Source organism: Mizuhopecten yessoensis, unplaced genomic scaffold (genome assembly GCF_002113885.1).
Source record: "Mizuhopecten yessoensis strain PY_sf001 unplaced genomic scaffold, ASM211388v2 scaffold10937, whole genome shotgun sequence".
Taxonomy (NCBI): domain Eukaryota; kingdom Metazoa; phylum Mollusca; class Bivalvia; order Pectinida; family Pectinidae; genus Mizuhopecten; species Mizuhopecten yessoensis.
This window is the reverse complement of record NW_018408796.1, coordinates 678381-696272: the sequence shown is the minus strand read 5'-3', so window position 1 is coordinate 696272 and position 17892 is coordinate 678381. Positions and strand designations below refer to the sequence as shown.

Genomic DNA, 17892 nt, shown 5'->3' with positions numbered 1-17892 from the left:
GTACCTTACATAGATAATGTACCAATTCTCTGACCTACTATAGCCCTGAGTTACCAAGTACCTTACATAGATAATGTACCAATTCTCTAAATCAATACATCAACACTGCACCAATTTCATTTGTTACCAAAATGCAAATACCTGTACACATCAATAATACATCAATTCCCAAAGTGACATGGATTAAGCACTCTTTAGTTACTAGAAAAATATATATATTTTTAACTTATATTTTATATTTACTCATTAGAGGCTCATATACTCTCGAAAACATTTATGACTGGTATTAATAAATGTTTATACAAATTTGTGTCCATTTGCTCAAGGATGCTCTACACAAATACCTCACTAGTTGTGCTGTATGAGTGGGTATACAATCCATACTTACCAACATGGAGAAAATATTTAGAAATAGATTAATATTACATCTTATATTATAGAACTGGGGAGTAAGGATGTATACCTCAAACAGTAGCACCTCGAAAACTGATAACATTTTCCTGTACCAGGGCCCCTTTCCCTTATCCAGTTCAACCGGTTTGTCTGTTTTTAAATGTAACATTTTCAAGTATACATCACCACGGACCTGCAAGTGTTTATGCAGGCCTTGCAATGCTTTGTCAAGGCTCGCCTGAAAGCAGCATCAGATTACTAAGTCCGACCTTATTTAATAATAAACGAACAACTATGGTCCCACAGGTCACGATAAACGAATGCAGCCCAGAAGCTAGTAACCTACTTATATACCAGGATACACCACAATACAATAATGATATAAGCTCAATGTAAGAGAAAATATGATTAAAATAAAAAAGTTTAACTTTTCCCCTTTGAAATTTTTTAATTCTGTATCCCGCACACACAAAAATATTTCATTTGTTACACTTGTTGGTATCAGGCTTGTTAATCAAGGTAATTTCATGGTAAGTTTATAGTATGTAGTAAATCACACTGAGTAGCAGCCTAAACACTTTCAGGTCCATAATCATAAGGAAATGGAACAATGTACATATCAAATTTCCTTAACACATGAGTTAGGACATTTACCTTAAACAGAAATGCTTACATTAGAAAGATATATTTTTTTTAGATGAATTATGATCAAACTGATGTGTTGTTGTTTTATTGAATCGGCTTAGATGACTTTTCTTTGGTTGCTTTGTTAGATCATGCCTGATATGTTTGTATTTAGGCTGACTATGGTATGTTAGATTATGCCTGATATGTTTGTATTAAGGCTGACTATGCTATGTTAGATTATGCCTGATATGTGTGTATTTAGGCTGACTATGCTATATTAGATTATGCCTGATATGTTTGTATTTAGGCTGACTATGCTATGTTTGATTATGCCTGATATGTTTGTATTAAGGCTGACTAAGGTATGTTAGATTATGTCTGATATTGTTGTATTTAGGCTGACTATGCTATGCTAGATTATGCCTGATATGTTTGTATTTAGGCTGACTCTGCTATGTTAGATTATGCCTGATAGGTTTGTATTTAGTCTGACTATGCTATGTTAGATTATGCTTGATATTTTTGTACTTAGGCTGACTATGCTATGTTAGATTATGCCTGATATGTTTGTATTTAGGCTGACTATGCTATGTTAGATTATGCCTGATATGTTTGTATTTAGGCTGACTATGCTATGTTAGATTATGCCTGATATGTTTGTATTTAGGCTGACTATGCTATGTTAGATTATGCCTGATATGTTTGTATTTAGGCTGACTATGCTATGTTAGATTATGCCTGATATGTTTGTATTTAGGCTGACTATGCTATGTTAGATTATGCCTGATATGTTTGTATTTAGGCTGACTATGCTATGTTAGATTATGCCTGATATGTTTGTATTTAGGCTGACTATGCTATGTTAGATTATGCCTGATATGTTTGTATTTAGGCTGACTATGCTATGTTAGATTATGCCTGATATGTTTGTATTTAGGCTGACTATGCTATGTTAGATTATGCCTGATATGTTTGTATTTAGGCTGACTATGCTATGTTAGATTATGCCTGATATGTTTGTATTTAGGCTGACTATGCTATGTTAGATTATGCCTGATATGTTTGTATTTAGGCTGACTATGCTATGTTAGATTATGCCTGATATGTTTGTATTTAGGCTGACTATGCTATGTTAGATTATGCCTGATATGTTTGTATTTAGGCTGACTATGCTATGTTAGATTATGCCTGATATGTTTGTATTTAGGCTGACTATGCTATGTTAGATTATGCCTGATATGTTTGTATTTAGGCTGACTATGCTATGTTAGATTATGCCTGATATGTTTGTATTTAGGCTGACTATGCTATGTTAGATTATGCCTGATATGTTTGTATTTAGGCTGACTATGCTATGTTAGATTATGCCTGATATGTTTGTATTTAGGCTGACTATGCTATGTTAGATTATGCCTGATATGTTTGTATTTAGGCTGACTATGCTATGTTAGATTATGCCTGATATGTTTGTATTTAGGCTGACTATGCTATGTTAGATTATGCCTGATATGTTTGTATTTAGGCTGACTATGCTATGTTAGATTATGCCTGATATGTTTGTATTTAGGCTGACTATGCTATGTTAGATTATGCCTGATATGTTTGTATTTAGGCTGACTATGCTATGTTAGATTATGCCTGATATGTTTGTATTTAGGCTGACTATGCTATGTTAGATTATGCCTGATATGTTTGTATTTAGGCTGACTATGCTATGCTAGATTATGCCTGATATGTTTGTATTTAGGCTGACTATGCTATGTTAGATTATGCCTGATATGTTTGTATTTAGGCTGACTATGCTATGTTAGATTATGCCTGATATGTTTGTATTTAGGCTGACTATGCTATGTTAGATTATGCCTGATATGTTTGTATTTAGGCTGACTATGCTATGTTAGATTATGCCTGATATGTTTGTATTTAGGCTGACTATGCTATGTTAGATTATGCCTGATATGTTTGTATTTAGGCTGACTATGCTATGTTAGATTATGCCTGATATGTTTGTATTTAGGCTGACTATGCTATGTTAGATTATGCCTGATATGTTTGTATTTAGGCTGACTATGCTATGTTAGATTATGCCTGATATGTTTGTATTTAGGCTGACTATGCTATGTTAGATTATGCCTGATATGTTTGTATTTAGGCTGACTATGCTATGTTAGATTATGCCTGATATGTTTGTATTAAGGCTGACTATGGTATGTTAGATTATGCCTGATATGTTTGTATTTAGGCTGAGTATGCTATGTTAGATTATGCCTGATATGTTTGTATTTAGTCTGACTATGCTATGTTAGATTATGCCTGATATGTTTGTATTTAGGCTGACTATGGTATGTTAGATTATGCCTGATATGTTTGTATTTAGACTGACTATTAAATCAGAATTCATGTCGTGTCTTGGTCCTGTGTCGCAGTACTTGTGTTAACTAATGGAACTCTTTGTTGTAGTATATATGTCAATCAGTGTAAATACTTGGTAATGTTATTGATGCTGTTTGTCCTGATCAATGTAAGTACACATAAATGGCTACCTGTATGTTTATATCATTAGGCATCAGTTGTTTATAACTGGTAGTTGTTTAAAGACAATATCCGAGTTAATTTATTGATAGGAAGCTATTTCAGGTTTTTTTCTGTGATGATACCAATGGCAAACCAACTTATTATGGTCATTTCAATCAGACAAGGGCACATCCCTCTATGTGACATATCCCACAAGGAAATAACACCTACCTTTTACCAATATTTTTTTTTTTGCTTAATTGTGAAAGCAACCCAAATAAAAACAGATAACTGTGAATGTTAACCACATGAAAAAACCCATTAGGAGATCTTATTGTGTTAGAGCAATCATTAATGTTTATATAAGAGAGAATCTATATTTATTAGCACTGAAGTACCTATTTATCTATTTTTTTCTCCATAAATTCTCACCGTTTTAAATTTGTATCCTAATACAAATGCAAGGAATTTTATTTGTCATAGAAAACAATAAAATCTTCCTCAAAAAGTCAAAGTTCATTAACTTGCAGTATTAAAGCTTACAGGACATTGTTTACCAACTTACCTGAAGTAAACCGACAAATCTGACCACACCCCAACCCAGTCGCTTGGTGTCCGGTTCTACCAGTATCATCTGGACGCTGTCAATCACTAAAAAACGCCTCTCTTGTTTCCTAGCAACACAATAAAAAAGACTTTAAGTTGGACACTTTACTGTCATCAAGTTCTTAAAACTATCAAAAATAATAATAGAAGGTGTTTACATTCCATACAAGGATGTTCCACAAATTGTCAATTGCAGGTGGTTTGAACTGTTAATACAAAATACACAGACATGTCTTATCGCACAGGAATATACCTATTGTCAATGTCACAGACATGTCTTATCACACAGGAATATACCTATTAATTGTCAATGCCACCAGTCATGAATATACCTATTGTCAATACCACAGACATAAAAATATTAAAAAAATATGCCCCCATTTGACCTCTTCAATTTTTTGATCATTGCAATATGAGAAGGATCTGTTTAGTTCTTCCTTTAGCCATTTTGTTTTTATGATCAGTCTCAAAATATAACATGCACAATGAGGGATCAAGGGGAACCTACATGTCAAATTTGAGAAAGATCCCTCAAGTCATTCCTGAGGAATAGTACAATTTACTAACAAACCTTCACGGTCAAAAATCGAAGATGGCTATCAGTCAGGCCATTTTGCTTATCTGATCAGTTTCAAAAGTAAACATGAACAATAAAGTACTACTTCCTGGGAAATAGCCATAACAAACCTTAATTATCAAAACCAAAGATTTGTTTATCCCATAAGTCTCATAAGGAAATATGCATAACTTCATACCAAGGGGAACCTACATACAAAATTTAAGTCATAGCCATAACAAACCTTCACTGTCAAAATCCAAGATGGCTGCCTGTTGACCATTTTGTTTATATGATCAGTCTCAAAAGTAATTATGTACAACTAAGGACCGAGGGGAACCTACATATAAGATTTGAGAAAGATCCCTCCAGTACTTCGTTAGAAATAGCGAAAACAAATCTTCACTTTTAAAATCCAAGATGGCTGCCTGTCGGCCATTTTGTTTATCTGATCAGTCTCAAAAGTTAACCTGCACAACAAGGGACCAAGGGGAACCTACATACAAAATTTGAGAAAGATCCCTCCAGTACTTGCTGAGAAATAGCGATAACAAACCTTCAAAGTCAAAATCCAAGATGACTGCCTGTTGGACATTTTGTTTATGCACAACTGCAGACCAAGGGGAACCTACATAAAAGTTTGAGAAAAATCCCTCCAGTAATTACTGAGAAATAGTGATAACAAACCTTTAATGTCACAATCCAAGATGGTGGCCTGTTGGCCATTTTTTTTTTATATCCGATCAGTCTTCAGATTAAATATGCACAACTTCAGACCAAGGGGAGCCTACATATATAATTTGAGATGGATCTCTCCAGTACTTCCTGAGAAATAGCCATAACAAACCTTCACTATCAAAATCCAAGACGGCTGCCTGTCGGACATGTTGTTTTTCCGATCAGTCTCAAAAGTTGCCCTGCACAACTAGGGACCAAGGGAAACCTACATATAAAGTTTGAGAAAGATCCCTCCAGTTCTTACTGAAGAATAGTGATAACAAATCTTCACTGTCAAAATCAAAGATGGCTGCCTGTCAGCCATGTTGTTTATCCGATCAGTCTCAAAAAGATGCCCTTGCACAACAAGGAACCAAGGGGAACCTACATATACATTTTGAGAAAGATCCCTCTAATACTTCCTGAGAAATAGGGATATTCTTAATGATATATATTTCTTAATCAATGATATTAAAAGGTTTATTCCAAGTGGTTTGACATCTTCAGTAACCCCAAATAGGAAAATATCAGGTTTTTTTTCTATAACAATATCATACTGATTTAAGACTGAATTGATCAGACAAGTCCACAATGACTGGCTATGTACACAGGCCCAGAAAAGGTGGTATATTGTTTCTGATGCTCCACTGCAGAAACTATATTCACCGCTCTCTAGCAGCTTTTGTTTTAACAACATAGAGTTGGTGAAAAAAAATCTGTGAATGATTCTATATTGCAGACTTTGTAATTTTGAATCTTTTGTCTCAATAAATGGTAAAGTATTTACCTGCTCCCATTTATTATTATTTAGAGAAATGTCTAATAGAACATGCCACCTTTCCTGGGACTTCACTGGATTTGCTATTAATGTAGACACAATTTTCCTCTCGATTTATCGCTATTTCTGAGCTGTTTCAGATTTTCATGTATAAGTGAATTACTCTCTTCCAGCCTCTAGGTATAGCGCTAATAAGGGCTATTGTAATTCATAAAGTTCAAAGTGATTTGATAATTTTCTACAAACTGATTATATGTCAAGAGATTACCATGATCATCTACCAAGTCCTTAATGTAGAAAATACCCTCAAAACATAAATGTTTGAAAATGCTGTTTTTTTGTTTTATATTTATGTTAGAGTCGAAACCATAAGGGCTGAGAGAGAATATGCTTGCAAAATAAGCAGTTAATAAGCCAATAATTAAACTGCTATTGTCTCAGCCTATCAGAGGCCATTTTGAATAAAACAATTGACCATCTGATATAGTTTAAGCCCCCATGTATCATTTTCAAAAAAAGTTCAATGTAACCCGTCACAAGGACAAAATGGGCAATAACTCTGAAAAAATGTCAAAATGTTTATATATATATCAGGTGAGGTTACTGCAAGTGCGTCCATCCTCCATATATAGAGTTTGTTGTAATCTGCCTATTAGTTTAGGGGGAGTTGTCTGGACAAGATTTTCTCATGAACAGACAGACAGACAGTCTGTTTATATTGGCTGTTAACAGTGTGTAGTTGCTATTGTTAGTGTGTAGTATGGCTGTCAATAGTGAGTATAGGCTATCATAAATCATCCCCCTTCTATTGATGTTTTATATAGTTTTACTGCCCCAGATGTTTTCTAACCCTGATATAATAGCATTCAAACCTATAACCAAACAATAGAGCTAAGGTAAAATTTTCTGTTTACACATTTGACATTACTAATGTATCTACAAGCATGCAAATACATGTATTGAGTACAAATGCAAAATTAAATAGACTTCAAGCTTAAACAAATATTATTATTCTGCAAGTATTCATTTAAAACAGGTTAATTGATTCCAGGAACTATTAAATGTACAGAGGTCCTCTACCAAACTTATAAAAGCTACCTGAATGGTCACTAGATATTTATAGTAGCCAGTGTGTGTCCAACAGTATAACTCCTTTCATACTTGCCAACATTTTCCATGGGGAGATTACACATGCTCAGAATTAAATGGAAAATTATAATGTGTGTATATACATTCTAGGGAAAAAATCACACTTTTTAATGGCATTGTTTGAGCTGTTCTTTTAGGTGAAATCATCGAACCTTACAAACAAGAGATCCCAGAGGGATCTTGGCGCCCACCTTTGTACCATCTTCATTAGTTCTTTGTCAGTTCGATCTTTTCTCTTCTTTCCTTTAACCTGTTTGATCGAGTCATGTTAATAGTAAATGCACCTTGAGGTAACTATTGATCTAAACTTAATACTGATGTGTGTGTATGAAAGCCAACCTTCAAAGTGAGTTTGTCATTTCACATATTTACTAGTACAGTATTTAATGTGAAAGAAATAGAATCGATCATTGCAATATGAGAAAGATCTGTTCAGTTCTTCTTTTAATCCATTTTTTTTTTATGATCAGTCTCAAAATATAACATACACAACGAGGGATCAAGGGGAACCTACATATCAAACTTGAGAAAGATCTCTCAAGTTATTCCTGAGAAATAGTACTAACAAACTTTCACTATCAAAATCCAAGATGGCTACCTGTCGGCCATGTTGTTTATCCGATCAGTATCATAAGTTGCCCTGCACAGGTAAAGACCAAGTGGAACCTGCATATAAAATTTGAGAAAGATCCCTCTGGTACTTCTTGAGAAATAGCGATAACAAACTTTCAATATCAAAATCAAAGATGGCTGCCTGTCGGCCATGTTGTTTATCCGATCAGTCTCAAAAGTTGCCCTGCACAGCTAAGGACCAAGGGGAACCTACATATACAATTTGAGAAAGATCCCTCTGGTACTTCTTGAGAAATAGCGATAACAAACTTTCACTATCAAAATCCAATATGGCTGCCTGTCGGCCATGTTGTTTATCCGATCAGTCTCAAAAGTTGCCCTGAACAGCTAAGGACCAAGGGGAACCTACATATAAAATTTGAGAAATATCCTTCTAGTACTTCTTGAGAAATAGCAATAACAAACTTTCACTATCAAAATCCAAGATGGCTGCCTGTCGGCCATGTTGTTTATCCGATCAGTCTCATAAGTTGCCCTGCACAGCTAAGGACCAAGAGGAACCTGCATATAAAATTTGAGAAAGGTCCCTCTAGTACTTCTTGAGAAATACCGATAACAAGAATTGTTTACGGATGGACAACGGACGACGGACCACGGACCACGAACGCAGGGTGATTTGAATAGCCCACCATCAGATGATGGTGGGCTAAAAAGGAATAGTTTAGCAAATATACTGTCTGAAAATGCTCAATTTTAGGGTCCAAAATGAGGAGTCTCCCTCCTAAATAAGGAGGGTTAGGCATGGCAAGTATGTCCTTTCACTTTAATTTCAGCTTCTTTACACAAGTACATGTCTGCAGTAACAAAGTAGTATATAACAAAGACTTGTAGTATATAACAAAGACTTGTAGTATATAACAAAGACATGTAGTATATAACAAAGACTTGTAGTATATCATGTTATAAGTACGGTTAACCCTCAAACTTTAATTAAAATGAAATTGGTAGTTCCAGAAAAAATATTTCATTTGGACCACGATGTCCTTTATATCCTAAACCTTTGGTGTTGATGATGGAAACATTGTTTTGAGATGACAAGTGATGACAGGTGGTTTTGAGATGACAAGTGATGACAGATGGTTTTGAGATGACCAGTGATGACAGGTGGTTTTGAGATGACCAGTGATGACAGATGGTTTTGAGATGACGAGTGATGACAGGTGGTTTTGAGATGACCAGTGATGACAGGTGGTTGTCACATTCCCTATATCTGACTTCTGTGACGATCAACAAGTGACAGAACATTTTCCGGGGTGTTTTCATTACTTACAGTCTATACCAACAGAAATGCTAAGTTACAGGACCTCTGGTCTGGTGAAAACCAAATTTTATTAGACTTTGGACATATGTATGAGGGTCATAAATTGAGAGATGACATTGCATGGTTTGAGATTGTACATTTGAAATCTTACTTGTATTGTTTACATGCTTGACTTCCATAAATAACTTAAAACATAAAAGGGACTCTGAAGTTATTTCCACATTTCTATTTTGTGGCACTTCTATCTTAGCATTTTTAGAATTATATGAAATAATGGGCAGCTGGCTCTGTAAAACTTCCAATATAATCAGACATTTGGACTAACAGTGTGATAGCTTTTTTCAGTCATGTCAAATGTTTCACATGTTTGGCAAAGACTGTTGATAGAGGTTCAAATGTACCTGTATCCAGGTAAATGTTGTTGTTTTAGGGTATTATTAAACAAAAGGCCCTAAAATCTTTAAAGATTACAGCATTTTTTTCTTTATTTTTAACAACTTTGATATCCTGATGGTGGGTCAAGGTAATTAATTTATTTGACCAAGGTATCCATCAAAGCAGGCTAAACATTACAAATGTTGGCTTGATTTTCCTGAAGAAGCCGGTCAAAGTCTCCAATTTGTGGGCTACTTTCCTACAGGTGTTAACAAAAAGGTCTTACCTTTCCTTTGTCACTATAGTACAGGCAATCAAGTCACTGTTATCTACAAAACAAATACATACAGGGAATTGAATTTCTTTTCTGTCAATTCTGTCAAATAAAGAAAGATCATTCACCAAGTTAACACACAATCAAATTGATTACTAAATTTGATCATTGTAAACTTAATGGTTAAGGATGTTTGGCTTTTACCAGTAAGAATGCTACAGGACAATTCCATGTCTTCAAACTTCTGTAGAAGTGATTTGTGTTAACAATCTGATTGCCCTTCACTACTGCAAGCTACAAGGTAAACATTATGACTCCAGAGCTTATGGTTCTATATAAGAAGTCGTTAACATATTGACAATGGAATGACAGATTCTGTATGCCATGCTAAGCTCAGTTGTTAATATTTCTTCAAGTTCTCTTGCTAAAAGAAATTCTGATAGCCTCCCATGACAGTAGGCTAGACAAAATATCTTGAATTTACACTAAATAGTTTTGTAGAGGTACTAGTACTTGTAGAAAGTTTTCAATTCACCTTAGGCCAAGTGGGTCAAGGCATTTCATTGGATAGTCCCAATCTAGAGTATGCTACAGTGCAAATATCAAATTGGTAGAAGAATTCTTTTGAAGTGTTTAACATATCTGAGCCCTGTTATCATGAAAGTTGGACAAGGTCACTTTCTGTAACATGATGCCTAGAGGGCCTGTATCTGTCTACAGGAGGTTAAGATGTGGCAAAATATTCTCATTAAAAGAAATTTAGAAAACTATTCCCAATTTTGGGCTCCACCTCTCAGCATCCAGGGGACAAACACCTTGAAATGTTATTTTCTGGTCCCAAGCATACATAATATGGCTATATTTATCAGGCAATAAGCTCATGTCTGTTCATCAGCCCACACATTATCTATTGAAGTTCAGTAGATATGTCTATAAAAAATATTTCATTGTCCTTCAATAAGCCCTCCCCCCTCATTGCCATTTCCAATATAATTATGGTCAAGGGAAGCATATCACAGTAGCATGAATGTTGCTATCTCTTTATGCCAAGCAAAAAAGTGTTGCCTTAGGGTGGATATTGTGGCCATTTCCAAGATACTAGGACTAAGTCCCTGACGGCAGGAATGAATGTACGTGTAACACAATGTCTAATCTGTGTAGTGAAAATCTCAGTTGTTTCTTAGTTTCTAAGTTCTGTGGTTACAATCAATATACGGGGTCAGGAGAGTAGGATTTTGAAAGACACTTGACCTCGCAGACCTTAAAAGTAGCTCAATGTAATTAATTTGAACCGATCTTATAGCACTCAACAATCTTAGGCTTCAGACCAAATATATTGTGCCATACCAGTATTTATCACATTTAACCCAAGAACATTTATTTGAATATATCTGAGGACTTTTTATCCAAAGCAAGCTACATGCCTGATCAAGAATAGATCTAATACTTTCCCTTGGAAGGTAATTATAACAAAGCTAGCATTTAGTCGTTAACTATCACCTGTCTGACTGTTTCTGTAGGTAATTTTGTATACAAGGTACTATGGTTGTGTTTGTGGGTATTGGCTGTATACATGTAGTTGAAAGTTCTCCTAATCTTTAAAACATGCAGAACTCAAATGGACCAGGTAAGCTAAGTACACCGAAACCCAACCAAATTACTCCAGATATCATACTGTAAATACATGTATGTTATTCATAGCTGAGACTGTTACCATCGATCAACATAACCGTTTTAGATGTGCTTTGTATATTTTTTATATCTATAACACCAATCATTACATGTGAATGAAATGACTCAACAAGACTGTTATCTGTAATACAATGATCTTGAATTCAGTGTTTTTTACGTACTTTCTAATCTTCCTGTACAGTGTAACCTTTAAATAACTAGCTGATGGCCTATGATTAAAAGCACATTTACCTCCTATGCCAAATTTACCACCTTATCAGACGTACAGAATGACACAGAAACCTTATACCAGGAAGACTAAAAGTAGAACAGATTCCTCTAATTTTTAAATATAGAACCAGTAACACGAGAATATAGCTCTTTCTGGAATTTTCTAAACACACTTTGCTTATACACACTTGGTATAACATTATCTATCATCCATTCCTCGTTTTTAGAGACTTTGTGAATTCAATTCAAATTGAAATACTAAGCTTAAGTATTTAAGACCCTATCAAAGGTGAGTTGAATACTCACTAAATTCTAGTATCTCAGAATCCACTAAAAATGGCTTAAATACTCACTAAGGTCTAGTATCTCAGACCCTGTCACAGGTGGGTGGAATACTCACTAAGTTCTAGTATCTCAGACACCACAACAGATGGGCTGAATGATCACTAAGGTCTTGTATCTCAGACCCCACAACAGATGGGCTGAATACTCACTAAGGTCTAGTATATCAGACACCACAACAGATGGGTTGACTACTCACTAAGGTCTAGTATATCAGACCGCACAACAGATGGGTTGACTACTCATTAAGGTCTTGTATCTCAGACCCTGTCACTGATGGGTTGAATACTCACTAAGGTCTAGTATATCAGACACCACAACAGATGGGCTGAATACTCACTAAGGTCTAGTATATCAGACCCCACAACAGATGGGTTGAATACTCACTAAGGTCTAGTATCTCAGACCTGACAACAGATGGGTTGACTACTCACTAAGGTCTAGTATATCAGACCCTTTCACAGACAGGTTGACTACTCACCAAGGTCTAGTATCTCAGACCCCACAACAGATGGGTTGAATACTCACAAAGGTCTTGTATCTCAGACCCTTTCACAGATGGGTTGACTACTCACTAAGGTCTAGTATCTCAGACACCACAACAGATGGGTTGAATACTCACTAAGGTCTAGTATCTAAGACCCCACAACAGATGGGCTGAATACTCACTAAGGTCTAGTATCTCAGACCCTGTCACATATAGGTTGACTACTCACTAAGGTCTAGTATCTCAGACACCACAACAGATGGGTTAAATACTCACTAAGGTCTAGTATCTCAGACCCCAAAACAGATGGGCTGAATACTCACTAAGGTCTAGTATCTCAGACACCACAACAAATGGGTTGAATACTCACTAAGGTCTAGTATCTCAGACACCACAACAGATGGGTTGACTACTCACTAAGTTCTAGTATCTCAGACACCACAACATATGGGTTGAATACTCACTAAGGTCTAGTATCTCAGAGACCACAACCGATGGGTTGACTACTCACTAAGGTCTAGTATCTCAGATCCCACAACAGATGAGGTTACTACTCACTAAGGTCTAGTATCTCAGACACCACAACAGATGGGTTGACTACTCACTAAGGTCTGGTATCTCAGACACCAAAACAGATGGGCTGAATACTCACTAAGGTCTAGTATCTCAGACACCACAACAAATGGGTTGACTACTCACTATGGTCTAGTATCTCAGACCCCACAACAGATGGGTTGACTACTCACTAAGGTCTAGTATCTCAGACCCCACAACAGACGGGCTGAATACTCACTAAGGTCTAGTATCTCAGACACCACAACAGATGGGTGGAATACTCACTAAGGTCTAGAATCTCAGACACCACAACAGATAGGATGACTACTCACTAAGGCCTAGTATCTCAGACCCTGTCACATATAGGTTGACTACTCACTAAGGCCTAGTATCTCAGACCCCGCAACAGACGGGCTGAATACTCACTAAGGACTAGTATCTCAGACACCACAACTGATGGGTTGACTACTCACTGGTTGACTACTCACTAAAGTCTAGTATCTCAGACACCCCAACAGATGGGTTGACTAATCAATAAGGTCTAGTATCTCATACCCTGTCACAGATAGGTTGGCTACCCACTAAGGTCTAGTATCTCAGACGCCACAACATATGGGTTGACTACTCACTAAGGTCTAGTATCTCAGACCCTGTCACAGATAGGTTGACTACCCACTAAGGTCTAGTACCTCAGACCTCACAACAGATGGGTTGAATACTCACAAAGGTCTTGTATCTCAGACCCCACAACAGATGGGTTGACTACTCACTAAGGTCTAGTATCTCAGACACCACAACAGATGGGTTGACTACTCACTAAGGTCTAGTATCTCAGACACCACAACAGATGGGTTGAATACTCACTAAGGTCTGGTATCTCAGACACCACAACAGATGGGCTGTATACTCACTAAGGTCTAGTATCTCAGACACCTTGACACAGGCTTTCTCCTTGGTGAGAGGCAGCTGTGTTTCCTCCTCATGCATCAGACACAGAGACAGGTCCCGCACCATGATAAACACTCCGATCGCCTGGGAAACAAACAAAATTCATATGAAAATAATACTGTATTTGTACAGTGCTAGTGATGTGTACAAAGAACAAATGATCAAAATATCAAAAGCTTCCTGAAATGTTAACCAAACATGGCCAAACAATCTTAACTCTACAACATTAGAAACAAGTCCTAAATTACACACAGAAAGCACACATTTAAACCTTATTTCATGAGGAATCCAGACAAATACCCCCTCATGTGTCAAGAACTGTTAAAATATATCTTTCCAGAGTCCCTTTTAAAGTACCTTATTTACATCCTCTTGATTTAGGACTCTGTGACTGAGAACATCTAAATCAATGGCATACTCGTGGAGAACTAGTGCAAAGAATATTATTTTACAAGGGGGCAAAACTCTTAAATAAGAGGAGATAATGCCAATCTATATAGTCTATTAAAATCTCCTCAGTGTAAGCATTATGTGTACCAAGTATCATTCAAATCAGTGCAGTAATTTGGGAGGAGTAGTTCAAACAATCTTTTTATGCAAAGGGAAACTCCATAAATTGGGAAGGTAACTTATATTCATATCCCCTCTATGTAAGGATTCTGTGTACTATATATCATTGAAATCGTGCACACAGTACTTAAGGAGCAGTTGTGTCTACAGGCAGATAGCCTGCTTCCAGTATCCCTCCTAAAACTGTTGTTGAAGGACTTCCACTAATCTACAACAATCAGTGTACTGAGAAAAACTTATCAGGGCATTCCAATCAATAGCAATCCAATTTAATTAAAATGAGTTGGTAAAATATTGTGATGGAATGGAATGATCAGACAAGATAAATGATAGGTGGTGGAGTTCCCTTTAATACTGATTTTATCAACTGATTACCCAAGATATTGAGTGCACATTCTGAGAAAAATTATATGAAGGGCTATATTACTCCAAACTTTCTTACATGTACACAAAGGTGTTAATAATGTAAGTGACCATCAAGTGTGCCTATGGACTTTGTTTTATTACCTAGTAAAGTGACCATCAAGTGTGCCTATGGAGTTTGTTTATTACCTAGTAAAGTGACCATCAAGTGTGCCTATGGACTTTGTTTTATTACCTAGTAAAGTGACCATCAAGTGTGCCTATGGACTTTGTTTTATTACCTAGTAAAGTGACCATCAAGTGTGCCTATGGACTTTGTTTTATTACCTAGTAAAGTGACCATCAAGTGTGCCTATGGACTTTGTTTTATTACCTAGTAAAGTGACCATCAAGTGTGCCTATGGACTTTGTTTTATTACCTAGTAAAGTGACCATCAAGTGTGCCTATGGACTTTGTTTTATTACCTAGTAAAGTGACCATCAAGTGTGCCTATGGACTTTGTTTTATTACCTAGTAAAGTGGCCATCAAGTGTGCCTATGGACTTTGTTTTATTACCTAGTAAAGTGACCATCAAGTGTGCCTATGGAGTTTGTTTATTACCTAGTAAAGTGGCCATCAAGTGTGCCTATGGACTTTGTTTTATTACCTAGTAAAGTGACCATCAAGTGTGCCTATGGACTTTGTTTATTACCTAGTAAAGTGGCCATCAAGTGTGCCTATGGACTTTGTTTTATTACCTAGTAAAGTGACCATCAAGTGTGCCTATGGACTTTGTTTATTACCTATTTATATACAACTAAAACAAGATAAACAGTTATCTGTTTATTACATATGTTAGCAAAACCTATTGGTCAAAATCTACCCCACTCATTAGCATAAATATGTCAACAACTTGCATAGAGATATGACTAGCTATATAGCTACGTATCAAGATGCATATGGACACAACACAGGAAATAGACCTGCCAAAGCATACATTCTTGTAATAAGTAACACAAAGAAAAGATACAAAATGTACATGAACATTTAAGTGCATTTTTTAACATTATGAATTCATGACTAAACAAAACATACACTAAACAAGCCATGCATGTAGAAGTACATTATAGTTGTATACAAACTATAATTTAACATTTAACATGTCAAATTATCATTTTATATACAACTAAAACACGATAAACAGTTATCTGTTTATTACACATGTTAGCAAAAACATGAATAAGATACACTGAGAAGTACATGCATTTGGCATATCAGGGGCCAATCACTCTACTTGCTTAACATACCCTTAATACAACTCAAACTTAAAATTGAACATCAAGACTCCAAAAAGACACCTAGAGAAGAGGCTTGACTCTGCTGAAATCCAGAGAAGCAACTTGACTCTTAAGTATTAATGGAGAAGATGAGAAATAGAATATTCTTAACCTAAAGAAGAAGCTTGACTCTACTGAACTGCAGAGAAGCGACTCGACTCTAAGACTTGAAATAGAATAGACCTAGAGAAGTAAAGTGACCATCAAGTGTGCCTATAGACTTTGTTTATTACCTAGTAGTGACCATCAAGTGTGCCTATGGACTTTGTTTATTACCTAGAAAAGTGACCATCAAGTGTGCCTATGGACTTTGTTTATTACCTAGTAAAGTGGCCATCAAGTGTGCGTATGGACTTTGTTTATTATCTAGTAAAGTGACCATCAAGTGTGCCTATGGACTTTGTTTATTACGTAGTAAAGTGGCCATCAAGTGTGCGTATGGACTATGTTTATTATCTAGTAAAGTGACCATCAAGTGTGCCTTTGGACTTTGTTTATTACCTAGCAAAGTGAACATCAAGTGTGCCTATGGACTTTGTTTGTTACCTAGCAAAGTGACCATCAAGTGTGCCTATGGACTTTGTTTATTTCCTAGTAAGGTGGCCAGGACTCTCACACATAGCTATTACTAAATACAGTGTAGCCAAATCAATTTGCTGATTCAATTGTCATTTTGTACACTGAAAATCTTATGTGAAATTTTCAATTCAACAAAACCTGAACAGAATTTCATTTGTACAGACTTTTAGTCAATATTTAAATACCTTTGTTCACATGGGTATTTTAAGAAACCCTGGTTAACCATTTGAAAATTCTTCAATCATTTAAAATCGGTGAATTTTGCATAATAACATAATTTACATGATGTTATGGTAGATAAACTGTTGTTGAAGGACTTCCACTTATCTACGACAATCAGAGTACTGAGAAAAACTTATCAGGGCATTCCTATAAATGGCAATTCAACTAATGTAGTTAGAGTCCTCTTGTAGTTATATCAGCTTATCAGTGTTTCTGAGAAACATCACCTGACCTCAGCAATGGTTTTGAATAACCAGAGAAGGAAATGAATTCAAATCACGACTTCACCAATTCGACACATACATGCTAATGGGAAATTAAAGTTTAAAAATACAAATAACTGTGGTAGATAAAAACAAGAGGCCCATGGGCCTTAACGGTCACCTGATATATTTATACAGAGTGTTGATTTTGTTTTTAACACGTACAGAAATATTATTCAATGTGACACAAAACAATAAAACCACCTTATTCAATATCTAGCATACAGATTTAAGACTAAAAAGTATTTGAAACTAGCACCTCTGATTCTAAACAAGGAAAATGAAGAAATTTTAGCACACTGACCTTTGGGCCCCACCCTACAGCCCTTGGGGGTAGGGCTGGCTCAAAATTTTCAAAGTATCAAACTGTCAACTCAAGGTTATAATTCCAATCAAGTTATTAACATGTAATATTCAAAGTATCATTTGCCATTATAAACCATAATAAATTTTGCCCCCC

General features: G+C 35.9%; 1 protein-coding gene across 1 annotated transcript in view; it reads right to left on the bottom strand.

Annotated features, from left to right (window-relative positions):
- LOC110463875 (protein CLEC16A-like) overlaps positions 1-17892 on the bottom strand; it is a 102157-nt gene that overhangs the window by 26056 nt on the left and 58209 nt on the right. The window contains exons 18-20 of the mRNA XM_021518789.1: positions 14081-14201; positions 9896-9938; positions 4100-4208 (exon numbers count right to left, since the gene is read on the bottom strand). Of these exons, the coding sequence (XP_021374464.1) occupies positions 4100-4208; positions 9896-9938; positions 14081-14201 (273 nt within the window). The remainder of the gene's footprint in view (positions 1-4099; positions 4209-9895; positions 9939-14080; positions 14202-17892) is intronic.